The sequence below is a fragment of the Vanellus vanellus genome, assembly GCF_965231255.1.
Source record: "Vanellus vanellus genome assembly, chromosome: 7".
NCBI classification, from domain to species: Eukaryota; Metazoa; Chordata; class Aves; order Charadriiformes; family Charadriidae; genus Vanellus; species Vanellus vanellus.
The window spans coordinates 5536741-5554096 of NC_138912.1; the positions used below are offsets into that span (position 1 = coordinate 5536741).

Below are 17356 nucleotides of genomic sequence, written 5' to 3' on the forward strand. Positions count from 1 at the left end.
TGGCAAATGTGTGACCGTGGTCAATGAAGCGTTTTGTGACGTTTACCCTGTAATCATTTAGCAGATGCTGCCGACCTTTGATCTCGCATTATCCCCTGTGAAAGTGGTTTCTTCAGTGCATCTCTCGCAAGAAAACCGGCCAGAACGAAAACGACAACTGCCAGGACAGCGACAGCAACAACCAGTGGCGGGAGGGGATTACCATCAGCAGCGGCAGCCGGCTGGGGGAGAGGCACAGAAAAGTCCAGCCCTGCGAGGGAAGGCAGAGGGCGTTTGGTCTCAATACAGTAAAGATCAGGGCACAGAGAGCTGCTGCGTCAAAAGGGATGGTTCCCACACGGGAGTCAGAAGGAAGCTAACTTCTTACAGATCCGTTGATTTAAACTATTGGAACAGGCTTTGTATTAGCAGGGATGGCAACCTAACTAAGCAAACTTCATGAGCAGAAGACAACTGAGGGAATGAGATGTTTCTCCAGCAGGCTGGGAAGTTGCTGCCAGCTGGCCACCCACGTTACATGATCAGACTGGAGCGAACTGGTTCAATGGAGTTATAGCGCTAAAATGGGTTACACGCTGCCTCTCTTTTGGGACAGCCAAAACAGGTATACTTTTTTATACAGGCAGGTGAAAAGAGGGGTTTTGCAAGGTGTTGAAAGAAGGAGATTTGCAGATATTTGGGTCAGCCAAACAATCACCTTTTTATAGTGCAAAAGCAGATTTCAGTGAGAGATGTCAGAAGCGCAGAGCCGTGCCTTTGCATGAAGCCCTGAGTAGTCTTAGAGTAAATAGGAGATATATTTATTTGACTTTACCAGTATTCCTGCTCTGAGCACCCCCTTCTCGAAGCTTAAGTGGTCCGACAACCACAGTCGCTCTTTCCTCGTCAGGGCTTGTCTCTCTCTTGGACCTGCTGACACAGCCCCCGGAGCAGCGGGAGGACCGGTCCCCGAGCCTGCACACCGCCAGCTCACACTGCAGGTAGACCGACGTGTGGCGGCTAACGAACTCGAAGGCGTTAAATTTGAATCGAGCAAAGTGGCTGTAGGGGGAGTAGTATGTGGCATAGGAAGAGTCTCTAGCACATCTAGAAAGAAATGGAAAAGAGAATTAGGCTTCACGGATACACACACCTGCATTCCTGCAAAAATACAATAGATTGAAACAAAATTTTATCAGAGCCACATATGAAGAACACAATGGGATAGAAATGCAACTGTTATAGCATAGTATAGACTTTTAAAATATAGACTTCTTTAAGCAGCTAGAGCATTGGCAACTCTTTTTTTTTTTTTCCCCAAGAGAAGGAGATTATAAGTGGTGAAGAGGGGAGGACAGACTCTTACTAATGTCTGTGCTATAATAAGGAGTAAAAAAAATGAGTCCTACGCTTGACCTGTTTTTACTAAAATATTTGAAGCCTGGGATGATAGATTCCTGTTGCCAGTTTCATTAGCTCATCTCATCCACCTCACTCCCACTACTTTGAATTTTGCATGTAGGACAAGGATGAAGTAAGTGAAACTCAATGTTAATAAGGTCTAAATGTCATTTCTTATTTCCAGGCTCATACTGTGAACATAAAAAAACAAAGACCTCTTTTAACAGTTTGTTGATAATGAGATCTAAAACATTTCCGTTTGGCTCTATTCTTTTAAATAAATGGAGAGAGGGTGTTGCAGCTATGCTTCTAACGACTTGAGAAAGCCCTTACCCATTCCTGATTATATCATAAGCCAGAGTGTTAAAATCGCGACGATCAGGTGATGCCACACATGTGTCCACAAAGATGGTCAGATTTTGGTCAGAGCTGCGAAGATAAGCTTGAAGGTACACATCTTGGTTCAAGTCAATGTAGTATGGAGAGTCGTGCACTTGTCGCGAGAATGATGAAGAATCATAAAAAGCGATGCTCACGTCATATCTTCCAAACTGATTTTCATTCACGTCTACAGTATCCTCAGCGACATACATTATTTGCATCCATGTGTTCTGTAGCATTTTGCAACTAATATGTAAGTGAATATTCTTTTTCCTCTTGATTATGTACCCAGAAGAAGTAGCTTTGATCACATTGGAATAGTTGATTGTATCACTGTTCTCCTGTTTAACATGTAATTTAAAATGAGGAATTGCATTTTTGTCATGTTCTATGTTCTAAGCTTTGATAGAGTAATATGCAATTTAAAAAGGTAGATTCATCTTAAACTCTTTAAACCGAGACGCTTTATGTTCGTCTTTTCTGCTCACACATTGTAAACAAACTTGAAGTATGCAGTTAAACAGAAATCAGTGGAGAAAAACTCCTTGTTAAATCTAAGGCAGAGCCAACTCACTGAACATCTGTACAAAACACCGATCGCGCAGTACGCAGTCATTCCAAACCTGCATGGCACTTACAGGGCTACGTCTACTTTAAATCATGGAGCGTTCATATACCTTCCTCCCATGCTTTACTCCCTAGAATCTCATTTCTATTAAGCATGAGGACTCCCTAAGGCATGGAAAGCTAAAGCATTAAAAACCTCCGGGTCTCTTCTTAGCCCTGTGGGCCACGATGGCCCTTCCATGACTCTTCAAAGCGGGTCCTGCAATTCAGTGCACACAACGGGGGGCCTACCTCTCGTATCGTCCCACAGCCGTTGTAGGGAATGTTGAATATAACGTCGCGGGCTGTGACTGTTGGTCTACAGCGATTGTCGTTCAGGGTGACCATCTGCGCTGAGTAGCCTTGAGACTGGAGGTAGTCTCTGCTAACCACTGCACGCATGTAGTCCGGCAAGCACAGAAGGGCTGGTAGAAGAAGAAGATACAATATATTAGTGACTTCAGGAATTCGTTCGTCATTAAAGGTTGTAAATGAACCAAATGTTTTTTTTCTTAATTTAGAAGGTAGGTGGTTCACACACCAGCCCATCATATTTCACATGCATCATTTCATTTCCCTTACGTCTTTAAATACACACAAATACTTATTTTACAAACCAAAACAATAAGCAGGCTTGCCTGTTGGGAAACACCGACCGGGAACTTACTAGTGTTGTCGTCGGCTGGAACAGAGGAGTAGTGGGCCTGAAACCCTCTGAAGGTGTATCTTGAATCGCTGTGAAAGCGCACGGTCATCATGTTCGAAGAGGATATGTACGTGGGAAAGGAACCGGAACAAAGTCTCCCAAGAAGTGGGGAGGAGTGTGGAGGCCCATCATAGACTTCAACGTAGTCATACTGGCATCTGCCGCTCTGCATCCTGGCAAACAAATGTCAGCACCTTGTCAAATGCATTGCAGAAACTCTGATTTTACTGCCTAACACGTGATAAAATCTTTCAGCACTTGAAGTTTTCATGGCAGAGGTTTAATATATTTTGTGCGTAGCTGCAGCAGAAAATTGTGAGCAGACAATACTACAGTAATCCAGTTTTTGTTCTGCTCTTCCAACAGCTGGATGTTATTGAAAGCATCTTTAAAACTGGGAAGGTTGCCTGTTTCAAATAAGTTTTCAAGCTTCTCAAGTAAGTTTTGACTTTGCAATTTGCTCAGGGAATCAATGTTTTACTTACGCAATATCTCTGAATGTGAGCATAACACGGAAATTGTTCTCCACGTGTATTTCCCACACGCAGTCGGCGTTGTTTGGATAACTTCCGGGGTAGAAGGGACTCTGCAGCATCCCAGAGGAATTTGAGATTGAGCCACCGCAAAAATAAGGTGCTGCAGAAAGAAATGGAAGAGAGTTTACTTACAGTAATCTCTACAAAATTGTACTTGGGCTGCACTTGTCGCATCCGCAGCTGCTGAAAAGCAGTTCTCCCGCTGACTGCAGGTGATACTCCGCATGACCCAAATCAAACCAAATATTTGGTTTTGCTTTAGCTTTACTTTCATGTTGCATTCGGGAATCCCTGTCACATCCATGGTGTCAGACCACCCTCTTCAGGCTGGGCTGGTAACGGCGGTTTCTGCTCTGTTCTCTCCTTCCTGCGGTTGAGATCTGATTTGGGAGGTGTCACGACAGTCAAAATGGAAGTACCTTCCTGAACAGACAGCATCCCCTTGGTTACTCCGCTGCTTCTCTTTATTCCCCTAAGGACTTTAGAGGATAAATGAGTTGCAAGTGTTCTAGGAAACTCTGTAATTCTATGGTCTCAGACTGAAATAAGCACTCCAGGCTGCTGGGCCATATCTTAAATATTTCTTATTTCTCCTATAAGTGTAGCCGCAAAAAGCTTTTGTGTTGCTGACAGCAAGAATGACATATAATTCTTATGTTAAGCACACAGATAATCCTAAAAGTTTCTGTATAGGAAGGTGAGCACAAGCTGTGAACTTAATTCCTACAAGATGTGATACGTAAAGGCAACTGCCCCCCATTTCATATCCCTGCATGGGGACACCCCCCAGTGCAGCACACCCCTCCCTGCCTCAGGGTTTTGGGATTCTCAGGCTATTCCAAGCTCAGGAGCATCAGATGTACCCAGGCACTGCCTCTTTCCCTAATCAGGCTGAACGGGCTCTCAGGGACCTTCATTTTCATTCTGTTTTCTCCTGTGAATGGTCAAGCTCTAAATCTAAAATCTGCTTTCTACGATAAAAATAGCGAACTGAAGACCCTGACAGCTCTAGTAAGCGGAAGACCCCAAAATTACCCATTGCACACAGCTTCACTGACGAATACAAACGGAGAACATTTCAATTAAACTGGTATAATTTTGAGAAAGAAGCCACAGTTTTTGAGGAAACTCTAAAAGAAGACAAATTAAGTTATACCATCAGGGAAGTGGATGACGACAAAGATGGAAAATGAAAAATTTCCAGAGAAAAAATGATTTTTGTGTGCTGTATAGAAATCATAACAATAAGAAAACTGTATCACACACAGAAAAAATAAACGTCAATAAAATTACACTGTGCAGGTAGTCCTGGCACGGTTTGATGTCATTGCTCTTTAGAACAAAGTACGTATACCACCCTGCCAATACTGATGTCTGTGGTTAAAAGTTAGAGATTTAGACAACACTTCCTACGCATTGAGGCAGCTGAAGAGCCCGGCGAGGGAATGGTTTGCCCACAGCCAACCAGTGTAACTGCGAAATAAGTGTCACTGAGATGCAAGGGAGCATCCCAGCCTGTCTAAGAATTAGCATGCAAGTTTAAAGTGATATTGCCATAGAAACAAAAATCAAATTCATAAAAACCCCAACAGGGACACAGCCCACAAATAAAAAAGGTGAGAAGAGCCACAGAAGAGCATTACCTGGTGGAGGTGTCGGGGTGGCCAGAGCAGCTGTGGGTGTAGAGGAAGAAGAGCCAAAAGTGAGACGTGTTGCTCAGGAGAAAGGTGCTGGGGCACAGACACGGCCCCACCTTGGGGCATATTGTACCACTACGGGGATCATGGTGAGGAGGGGATGGGGACATGGTGGACCATGAGCTCCACAGGAGAGCTGGTGGCCTTTGCTGCCCACGTACCTGCACAGATGACGCTGGCATCCTCCAAGTGCCTACAGTTGTGCATGCCCCAGCCGTTGTGCCTGCACATCTGGAGGGAGGGCTCGTCCCCACGGCACTGCACGTCATCCAGGAAGATGCTGCCGGAGCCGAGGCCGAAGCGCGCGTTGCCCGGGGCGTCCGTGGGCCGGCCACAGCCCATCTGCCGGCACACCACCTGGGCATCGTTCAGGTCCCACTGGTCATCGCACACCGTCCCCCAGCTGCTGCCGTTGTACAGCTCCACACGGCCCTCACAGCCGTTCCTCCCACCGGAGAGCCGCAATTGGGCACCTGGGACACGGCACATGGCACCAGGTCAGTGTCAATCCAGCCTGGCCCCCGCAGCCCCCACATCCTTGGCTGTTTTGGAGATTTGGCTGCAGTGATGGGAAGTGGGCTGGTGCAGACCTGAAGGGACCAGGGGAGGGCAGGAACCAAGCAAAGACCCTGGGCGTGCAGAAGGCAGATGCACAACGAGCAGGGACCCGCTGGAGGAGTCAGTGGGAGCTGCCTGGGGTTCCTGGGGGCTGCTCAGGGCACTGGGGCATTTGCAGAAAAACCCTTTGCACATCCTGACCATGATGCACATCCTGACCATGACCCACCTCCTGAGGGGGACCACTCATGTACCCTTGGAGATATTTGAGTCCATGGGACCTGACAGGGTGCCTGCAAGGGTGCTGGCCACCTTGGCTTGACGTTGCAAAGCCACCACTGTGCCCTGGCATCAGGACAGCAACCTGCATCCTGGGCTGACCCGGCAGGAATATGGGACCGAGGGAAGGGCTTGCTGTCATCTACTTGGCACTTACTGCCCCAGAGCCAGGGGCTGTGGGGTGGCTGGAAGAGCAGGGCTCGGACCATCACCACTGCAGTTGTCCTTCTGCAGCGGTTCAGCTCCTTCTCGACAGCAGCCCCCAAACCACATGGCCCCTTGCCATGGGCAGAGGGGAGCAGGAGCCCTGCTCCGGGCAGGTTCAGGCCAGAGCATCCCCCCCTCCTCTCCTCTCGCACTGGGCTGGGGCTCGCTGCCAGGCTGGGAATAAGCTGGGCGGGCATGAATTACCTGTTGAGTATGGCCATGCAGCGGGAGGGGTTGAATGTGCAGCTGCAAGGAAGAAGATAGGGTGAATGAAAGGGCAGCAGGCTTGTGGCAATGGATGGACATGGGCACGGACATGGACGTGGACATAGAAATGGACGTGGACATGGACATGCAAATGCAAGGCTGGGGCACTAATGGGGAAAGAGACCATGGGGTTCTGTCCTGCCGTTCCTCCTCCAAACACCAGCCTGACATCTCCCCAGTGTTGCCCCATCCTCCCCATGCTGTGATCCTGAAATCCTGCTCCGCTCCTTGGCACTGCACTGAGCACCTACACCTTCGATTGTGAAGAGCTTGCTGTGCCCTTTGTGTGCAAGAACGGGGCTTTTGCATGACACGTGCTTCCAGCACCAGGCAGCAAAAGCCCCCAACCTCACCGCTCCACCCTGGCTCTACCGAGGGAGGTAAACCTGGCTACTCCCAAGGGAGGGCACCGAAACCTCCTGGGGGGACCTGCAGGAGAGCTGGTGGCTTCTGCTGCCCACATACCTGCACAGATGACGCTGGCATCCTCCAAGTGCCTACAGTTGTGCACGCCCCAGCCGTTGTGCCTGCACATCTGGAGGGAGGGTTCATCCCCACGGCACTGCACGTCATCCAGGAAGATGCTGCCGGAGCCGAGGCCGAAGCGCGCGTTGCCCGGGGCGTCCGTGGGCTGGCCACAGCCCATCTGCTGGCACACCACCTGGGCATCGTTCAGGTCCCACTGGTCATCGCACACCGTCCCCCAGCTGCTGCCGTTGTACAGCTCCACACGGCCCTCACAGACGTTCCTCCCACCGGAGAGTCGCAGGTGGCTGCCTGGGGTGAGGCATGTGGTATTGGGTTAGGATCTATCCAGCCTGGCACCCTGCGGTCCCCATCTGGGCCCCTACAGGAGGGACCCTGCATGGTTGCTGCAAGGCCAGGGATGGGTCTGGTGAGCATGCATTAGCTGTTGAATATGGCCAGTCTGTGGTGGGCACCAGAGCTATGGATGCAAGTAAGAATTTGGTGTCAATGAAAAAGGCTCTGAACACGGTCATCGCATGTCATACACCCCAAAGTAGCCTGTCTTCCAGGAGTCCCTGTCCTATGACACTTCACATCATGTGGAATTCTTTCATTCAATTGAAATCACCATTGTTACTTTTGTATTTCACACAGCCGTCTGTTGCCTGGGCAGGAGCCACATGCCCATGGAGGTGTAACTTGCATTACAAAACACTTGATGCAGCAGCTTTCTCTTTTCCAGTCACATCCCAAACCCCAGAGTATGTCTAAGAAATAGCAGGAACTGGTGGGGTGGAGCCAGAATGATGCCCTGTCGCATTCCCCCAAGTTGCAGTGAGAGGAAATCCCTCCTGAACAGTTGCCTTCACCAGCAATGGCCACAGAGGTCCTGGCCCCAAGCCTCAGCCCCCTAGTTTACAAGCTGTTCTCCATGCTCTGCTTCCACCCTCACTGTGGAGTTGGGTGCCAGGAATGGTCAAATTGGAGTGGGTCAGGGATGCGAGTCTCCCTCCAGTGCAGTCAGGTCTGGGAAGGGAGATCAGGGGCACTAAGGAGATCAATGAGTGACAGTGGACAGGGTTACCTGGTGTGCTCCCCTCTGCTGTGGTAGCCATCATCGCTGTGGTGGTTGTCTTTGCTAGGGTGGTCATCTCTGCTATGGGGGTTATGGGCACTGTGGTGGTCATCTCCGCCAGGGAGGACGTCTCCGCTGGGAAGGTTGTCAGCAGTGTGGTGGTCGTCTCCGCTGGCAAAGACATCTCCACTGGGGAGGATATCTCCGCTGGGGAGGACATCTCTGTTGGAGAGGTCGTTGGTGCTGTGGTAGTCATCTCCACTAGGGATGTCATCTCTGCTGTGGGGGTTGTTAATGGTGCTGTGGTTGTCTCCGCTAGGGAGGTCGTCTCCTCTGTGAGGGTTGTTGAAGCTGTGATGGTTGTCGACGCTGTGATGGTTGTCTCTGCTAGAGAGGTCATTGTTGCTGTGGTGGTTGCCTCTTCTATGGAGGTTGCCTCTGCTATGGAGGTTGTGTCCAGTGCAGAGGTTATCGGCCCCGAAGAGGTCATCACTGTGGTCTTTCCTGGGAATATGGAAGAAAAACATCACCCACATGAGGACTGTGGGGCAATGGGTTCCTCTGTGTGTTAGCTACAAGCCCAGTTCCTCAGGGATGAAGTGAAATCAAAACAAATTACTCTGATGGCATACTCCAACTTGACTGGAGAGAATGGAGGTGGGTAACAGCCAATCGAATATTTTTCTTGAAAGTGGTATTTCCAGATGGTGACAGCAGGGAAAGGTACTGATGTAGCATCTGCTCCCAGCCACAGGACACCACGGCCCAAGCATGGCCAGAGGCTGTCCTCTACAGCCTCCTGCCACAGAGCCAGGAGCTGCAGGGTTGCTGGCAGCAGCAGGGCTTGGACCTGTCACTGTTGTGGACGCCCTTCTGCAGAGGCTCAGGTCATCCCCAAGAGCAGCCCGAGAAGTGGTCCTGGGGTGGTGCTTGGTGCAAGGCCAGGAGCAGCTCAGGCTGTCATGACTCACCTGTTGAATACGGCCAGGCTGTCGTAGGCACTGGAGCTACAAATGCAAACAAGAAAGAAATGGCATTTAAAAAGACACTGAACACAACATGCATATGGTAACGGAGGTATCGGAGCAAATTTTGTTGTTTTCTTCTAAGTCTCAAGCACTCATGTAGCCAACATTTTCTTCTAGCATGAATCCAGCTCTCTAGGCTCTTCCTCTTTGAGGAAATGTGGAAAACTGCCGTATATATAAAGCAACAACCTGTTGTCATCAGCCATGTCTCAGTTCATAACGATCTGTTGCATGGGAGACAAATGAACTACCTCTCCTTAAAGGATAAGGGGAAAGTAAAGTCAGAAAACAGCAAGGTGACAGACTACTCAAGATGGATGGACATTTGTAAAGGAAAAGAATATTAATGGACCTAAACTTGAAAGAAAACTTGAAAAATACAGAAACAATGCAAAGTGAGTTGTCAGCTATGGCAGTTTGGGTTGTGACTGTGAAATTATTATTGCCCATAATTAACACATTAAGATTTGCAGTAAGAAGATGAGTTTCACCTAACCCTATTCCCCCCTGATGAACATTGCCTATCAGACATAGCTTTGCCTCTAATTTTGACTTGTTTCCTTATTCTCTTTGTCACTGCTGGGTTATTAGATGGAATAAGAGTTCTGCATATTGCAACACATATCTGATCATTGGATTTTTTAATTGCTTTACATGGAGTGAGCAATCACAGTTTGTACACTGCCCTTGTAAGAAAAACAGTAGTCCATGCTGGCTCCGCAGGGTCACCAGAGTGAAAAGACAGGGTTGTTGGAAGATCAGACTCTGCTTCCTGAGAACTGACCCTTTCATAGGGAGTGTGCCCTTCCACAGACAAAAAAAATTCTTCATAATAAAGTAGAAAGAAAGATTAGACACATCTCTGGTATATCTGGTATACCTTTCCACCACATGTCTTGAATAAAAGAAATGTTATCTCAGGAGAATAATGTCTGCATACCCCCATGCTGACACAAGTATATTGAGTGCAATTTATAGCAAAAGTATTTAGAAAATAAAAATGTGACAGCACCTGAACAGACAACACCAGCATCTTCATAGTGGGCACAGTTGTGTATCCTCCACCCAGGGTGATTACATTGCGATAAGGAGACCTCATTTCCCACGCAATTCACGTTGTCCAGCAGGATGTCGCCCGAGCCTTGGCCAAAGTAAGCATGTCCTGGAGCTGCAATGGCCTGGCCACATCCCAGCTGCCTGCACACAACCTGGGCATCGGAAAGGTCCCAGAAATCATCACAAACTGTCCCCAGCTGTCCGTTGTAATAGAGCTCAACGCGACCTTCACATCTGTGCCTTCCATTCACCAGCTGGAGACGGGTCGCTTTGGGAGAGAGAGAACACAAACACAGTCAGACAAATAAGCTGGAAGTGACCTTAAGAAGTTGTCTATTCTGTTCTCTTGCCCCATCGTTCCCAGTAGGTGTTTGGTGTCATGGTTTCAGTTGGGATAGAGTTAACTCTTTCATTAGCAGCTGGTATAGTGCTACGTTTTGGATTTGGGATGAGAAATACTTTTGATAGCGCACTGGTGTTTTTAGTTGTTGCTAAGTCCTCAAGGCCTTTTCTGCTCCTCACACCACCCCATCAGCGAGCAGGCTGGGAGGGCACAAGAAGTTGGGAGGAGACACAGCCAGGACAGCTGACTCCAACTGACCAAAGGGATTTTCCACACCATACGGCTGTCTTTATCTCAACCCCTGATTTTTTTCTCACTTTTACTCTTCTGATTCTCTCCCCCATCCAAATGGGGGGAGCAGCTGTGTGGTTCTAGCTGCCGGCTGGGGTTAAACCACGACACATGCCTAGCCCAATAATAAATGCCCGTGAGGACAGAGGTGATACACAACCTTTTTTCTTCCCCTCTTCCAGATGTCAAAATCAGCTGCACATATTTTATGCAATATTTCTACAGAAAATTTAGATAGCAGGCAAAGCACAATCTATTTCAGCAAGAAAGGAAATTCTTTAATAATAAGAAAAACATAATAGGAAAGAAAAGGAGAGAAAAGGAATTTCAGTATCTGAATGAAATCTAAATAAAACTACTAAGAAAATAGCACTGATTTTTTTTTTCACTTTGTCAATAGGAGGAGAATGGCATGTTTTAAGAACAAATTTCATGTTTATGTATTTCTCTTATTCATTGTTGTCAAATGTCTTATGCTAAAGAACAAGGAGACAATTTGCATTGAATCCTACTGGAATTTAGGACATATAGCACAGCTTTCCTGCCTTCAACCTGTGTCTTACCAGAAGTACGTATGTGTCCCTCTACATGGTGTACAGAGCCTCTGCTGACCCGGGCACAGGAGGAAAGCAGAGCAGTGGCTCAAGCAGATCACCGAGGCTTTGGGGACACAACAAGATGCAGCTTCAAGAGCCAAGACTGGCTTTTTCCTAAATCGATGCTCATGGGGCTGCTACAATGCTGCCATATAAAAATTACCAGGGAGGTAAATTGCAAATCATGAGATATCATGCACTACTCAAGGACGGCAAGCAGTGACCTACTTTGTTTAACATGATATCAGAATTAGCCCAAAAGAATCCTTCCAAAACCCAACCGAATTTTAGAGGAAACAATAACCATTCTTTATTTTCCTCCGTGCTTTATGCAATTTAACTAGAATTTCTCTTCTTCCTCTAAACTTTTTAGGAGAATTTTAAGGACCTAACGTCCACACATCACAACCAAATCCGATAGTTTTTAAGAGTAATTTTAGTGGAAGAATTCCACTAAGTGTTCAACAGAATGGACAATGCTTTCAACGGGATTGTAAGAATTTCAGTAGGAATCCACTGGGTTTATTTCTTGTATGCCTGTAAAATGTTATTATAGTTTGAAATAAAGAAGTACCTACTAACCTGTCATGTATACATCTGATAACTGTGTTCATTCAGGTAAAGCCCATCTGCTCTCCAGTTTGAGTTTGCTTACTTAGACATTCTGCAGTGAACAGTACGAAAGTCCCAATTTTAGAGATCCATTTTTGGTGAAGAATTTTATGAAGGACTTTACCACTAAGCGTAAGTGAGCAAACAAATATTGTAACTTAAGATCTGGAGTATTTACACTTTGGAAATGAAAACATGCACACTGCACTTGTTATACTTTGCATTTCTGCCAAATACATATTTAGCTTGCTATTAAACACCGAATAAGTCACCCAAAGCAAACCAAATCTAAGAAGTTCACGGCTCCAGGATTTCTTCACTGCATCTAATTCTTTGCTGTTGGATTAGAAGAACGGTCAAGACAGTGTCCAAACTAAGTTTGTCCCTACTTGTGTGCATTTAACCTGCTGTTCAAAGGGAGCAGCTGCAAAAGTGCCCCTTGACTTATATCTGATTTATTTCTTCAGATATCTACCTGGATGTTTTTGGACCATACTCATAGGATTTTTGAGAAGTGAAACAGCAAACCTGGCAAAAAGTCAGAGTGGGATTAGGAAATTAAAGCTGATCTAAACCAGTTTTATTTGCTTTCATTGAGGGCCTGTCATCGCTGTGAGAGCATAACCATCTGCTGGGCATGGAATTAGAGAGGTTGCGTCCTACCTCACACTTTAAAGGTGTCAAAAAGACAAAACGCCGGTGATTGTACAAATACAGCACTTACTCTCACCCGGGAGACAGAGGCAGAGGCTGGGGAACGGGGCCAAGAGCAGAGAGAACCGGAGCAGCAAGAGAAAGATGGCTTATCACCAGGCAAGCAGAGGACACATGAAGAAAACCGGATGAGGTGAATGATGGCAATATAAATTATCACAACGATGCTTAAATAACCAGTTAGAAAAATAATCTGCAGTTATCCTAGGATACACATAGAACTACTTAGCTCAAAGTCACTTAGGAGATAGAAACTAATCATGTAAGGAAAAAGTCAATGACAAAAAAAAGTTGAACTAAAAGCGTTTCATGTCTTTCATTATTTTTAGACGTCCCTCATTTATACACAGTGCTAGATGATGAAAATTAACTTCTTGTTGTATTTCATTAAATCGTAGATAAGATCAAGAAGAATCAAATAATACAAGCAATATTAAATGTATAGCATATGAAGTGTGCATATACTCTGGAATAAATATACATTTTAAAAAAATTCTTAAATATTTCTTAGATCAAATATCTGGCACAGGAAGATTGACTCATTCATAACATACTCACAGGCACAAGTATTGTAATCACATGAGACACTAAGACAAGCACTACCCTGTGGCAGCAAAATGAACACTAAATGTTTTAAATCATTCTTATTCACTATGTTGAATAGTTAATAATTTTAGTTGAACAAAACTGTGCTATCTTTTTCATCCAATTTTTCCTTTAACCTTTTGCCCAAACTAATACCAGCATGACTGTGATTTCTATTGATGGATCCAACAGAGAAGACCCCACACAGTCTTTGCAATTTTTTTATGTGCCCTGGAACAAGTCTAAGTGCTTTACCTGATTTGGCCTCCAGAACTGCTGGACCTAACAAGAGTAGCCATGTCAAAATCGTAGTGGTATCCATCTTAGCAAGTCCTGCTGATAGAAAGGACCATCAGAATATATAGTCTATTTCTGAAGGGGAGGGGCTCTACAGGTTTCTCTTTCTACAGGAGAACAATAAAACAACCACAGTCCTATGATCTGAAACAAAAATATGTTTGATTTGTTATGCACGATTTTGTAACTTCCTGGGTTTTGCAGAAAGATAATATCTCAAGAGTAACATTTTCCATTGTCTGGAAGGAAATATTTATGCTACTATAGGTTTCACAATCATCTTGTTATACAAAGAAAATGAGTTCCTATCCAAAGACAGCTTTCCATTCTGGCTGATGAATCTCAGTATTTTTCTTTTACGGAGGGATTCCTTGGCAGGTCTGGGGAAGGTAGTGGAATATCAAAACTTACATGGGTTTCCTCCAGTGAAGTAATAAAAGAGCTTCGCAACTTGTTTCCAACTAGTGAGGCAAGTCGCCCTGGGGAGCCATGAATTTCTTACAGGTTTGGCATACTCAAATAAAATAAGATAAGGCCTGGTGGTCCTGTTCAAGCATTATTGCAGGAGTCTCTGAATATAACCCACCAGAACTGTGGCTGTTGCTGAATGCAACATGAAGATAACAAGAGACACACAATCAGGACCGTTGCGCCCTATCAAAATTGCTAGCTCCACCACAACATCAATTCCTCTGCCATCAGCAGCAGAGCCAACAACAAGAAGGTTAAGGTAGGAGGTGGCTGCAGCCTCTTGGTCAGTGTAGGAGCCACTGGAGAGGCAATGTGGTGGGGATGTGAGGAAAGGAGAGGAGGCAATCAGTGGTCCTGGGCTGAGCTACCTGTCCAGGACCTGGGGAATGAGGATTGGAGTGGCAGCAAGAGGAATTGACTGAGAGAGGTGCGAAATATTGCTTGGTAGTTTTCCTTGCTTGAGAGCCACAGCCATAAGTGGAGAGGAGCTCATACCATAGTGTGTAAGTGATAACTTCGCCTCAACACATGGGTAGTTTGCTCCAGATAATCAAGGAGAGAGACTGAGCCAAGCCTTGTAAGCGAATCACTGTGAGATACCTGAAGAACCTTGCAGCTGAAGTCAACACCTCCTGCCCCAATATGAACCCATTCCTTTTTGGCACTTTTAAGTTCAAGTCAAAACTGTGTTCAATGAGAGACTGTTAGATTGCAAGAAAGTGTGAAGAGAATCACTGCCAGCTGATAACTTTTTGTGAAGACTGTGCAGAAAAAACAGTGGATTTTATGCATAATTCAGTAAAGTACCAAGGTTGCAACTTAACTTTATTCTAAAATTTCCTTTGATGCTTTGAATCACCAAATGGAAATAAAAAAAAGGTTCAAATTTCTACTAAGAATCTTTCTCAATATATTCCTTGTTTAATTTTGCATAGTGACAGTTACAGCTGTGTCATTCCTTGAAGAATGACTCCAAAGCTCTTCAAGTACATGAAATAACACTTAATTCTCATTCGTCGCTCTCTTGCCAGAGTGGTTACTTTCCTGTGTTTCTGTGTTATAACTATTTAATGAGAAAAGGCTCATGACCGTCCTAATACTGAAGAACCACAACATTGTTCTTCCTCTGATTCCTACCCCGACAGCCATCATGGCTTGAATGGCATTATGAGGAGTTAAAATTTGTGGCACAATTGTTTCCACATACAAATTTATTGCCTCAAGGGGCAGTTATCAAGGATGAAGACTATAGTCCAGGAGCCCAAGAGCAAAATGGCTTAGAAGGTCTTTCCACGAACGCCAGCATTACTGGAATGGAAGAAGGAAGTGCAAAACATAAGAGGCCAAAGATTATGCTGGGAGCCTTGAAAGTGAACATTGAGAAGGGTAAATATCTTTCTTCTTTATACAAACAACCACATTCACAGATGAATAAGGAAAGGTACACAACACCTGGTATTCACTATTCATATTCTTCTGGTTTTGACACCTTGGCAAGAAGCAGAAAAATGCAGTACATTCGACTGACCAATCAAACAGTGCAATCAGTGAAGCAAGAGTAAGTGATGGACAGCAATTCTTCTCCAAACTCTTGTAATAACTGAAAAGGGTGGGGAGGTAGGGGAACACGAAGGTGATTCCCAGACGGTTCAAGTGAAAATAAAACATGTCAAACTGTCCAGGTAAACGAACACTGATTAATTAATTCTTCACTACATTCCTCACTATTTAATTCTTTACTACAAACTTCAAAGATCTAGATATTTCTAAAGATCATGATTATCAGACAATCTCTGTAGAGTAGGAGTAGATAAATATCATGTTCCAATTAAGTGAAATTAATTAATTAATGCAAATACCATTCAGCACGTGTTTTCCTCCTTCCCAGAGGAGGTAAGTCTCTTTCAGTAATTTTTGCTCTTTGGGACTTCTTTTGGCAGCTTGAAGTGTTTCTTAGCCTGTTACTCTGTGAAAGAAGCTCCGCTGAGCTTTCAAAACACTTTCTCTTCTACTGACTAGTGTTAGGAGACTTCTGCAGACATTCTGGCCTTTGTGAGGTCCAAATGAAAACCATTGAAAGGATAAAGATTAATCAGCCTTCAGCTGTGGCTATGAGAAAGTATCTAGACTGGAATGAGGGTATCCACAGACTGTTGCATGAAGAAATGATATTTTGAATCCATGTGCTAAGATGCAATGAGGCAGCTTAGTCTGATTTATCAGGTTCCTTGTTGGCCTCTTGGGTTCTGTTGCATGTGAAATGTGAAACATGCCATTGTAAATTGATTTGCATTTGTTTAATGGTGAGGATGCAAGGGGATCAGAACTGTCTACCACTGAGAGTCAAATCCATTGGATTTACTGGAAGAGGCTTTCCTGAATGTGGTGGGTCAGGAGGTGGGAAGGAAGGTTCTTGGCACAGATACCATTCATCAGGCATATGTACTTTATGTATTTTCCTCATCACCAAATACAATTTTATTGAATCCTTCATTTCTATAATACTTGTGGGTCAAGAAAGGAGGCAGAAAATAAGGAGGATGAGCCTGAAACACCATCTACTTGAACAGTTCAGTGGCATTTTCTAAAGCAACATTTAATATGGAAACCACTGACCGTGATGCTTCTACCTTGCATTCTGATGCAACCTTGCTGTATCTCCACCTGGGACCCCTGGCACACAACAGTATGGGAAGACTCATCTCTGAACAGTACAGGCACGTTGCAGGTTGGAGGCACCAACATCTTAGGTCTAGGATCTTTCTGCTTGTCTGATCACAATAATATTCCGAGACTAGAAGAAGTAGAAAAAGTGTTGTCAAGCTATGCCCTGAAAAATGGTGGTGTAGCATAACCAGAGCAAGGCCACAACAGGAGCTGGGGCAGGAGAGAAAACAGCAGGTCTGGGAAGAGCAGGGGGGAAGGTCCTCTTCTGAAGAGGTAGGAAAGCCCAGGTCCAGGAAAGTCTTCACTGTACTGGGCAGGTCAGTAGATTCCTCCATGCCCGGACAATCTCTCATCCACACAACAGGACTAGATGAAAGGCAGGTCAGCTTCCTGGATTGCTCTGCCCTTCAAAGCTGGCTGTAGGCAGAGAGGAGGTGAGGACCCTCCTCAATCCTTGTTCCTCATGCGCGGACAACAAAATTCACTTCCACTCTCCGTGGCCAATCCCAATCCCTGCTTGCATGGTCCCTTCTCCA

At 45.5% G+C, this 17356-nt stretch overlaps 1 protein-coding gene across 1 annotated transcript in view; it reads right to left on the reverse strand.

Moving 5' to 3' along the window:
- LOC309674370 (scavenger receptor cysteine-rich domain-containing protein DMBT1-like) overlaps window positions 1-13707 on the reverse strand; it is a gene marked incomplete at both ends in the record, with an annotated part of 50337 nt that extends 36630 nt beyond the window's left edge. Inside the window, 12 exons of the mRNA XM_082486392.1 lie at window positions 815-1086; window positions 1714-2102; window positions 2620-2792; window positions 3035-3246; window positions 3559-3709; window positions 5468-5779; window positions 7083-7390; window positions 8170-8664; window positions 9132-9167; window positions 9440-9444; window positions 10295-10512; window positions 13641-13707. Of these exons, the coding sequence (XP_082342518.1) occupies window positions 815-1086; window positions 1714-2102; window positions 2620-2792; window positions 3035-3246; window positions 3559-3709; window positions 5468-5779; window positions 7083-7390; window positions 8170-8664; window positions 9132-9167; window positions 9440-9444; window positions 10295-10512; window positions 13641-13707 (2638 nt within the window). The remainder of the gene's footprint in view (window positions 1-814; window positions 1087-1713; window positions 2103-2619; window positions 2793-3034; window positions 3247-3558; window positions 3710-5467; window positions 5780-7082; window positions 7391-8169; window positions 8665-9131; window positions 9168-9439; window positions 9445-10294; window positions 10513-13640) is intronic.
- Window positions 13708-17356: the final 3649 nt, after the last annotated feature.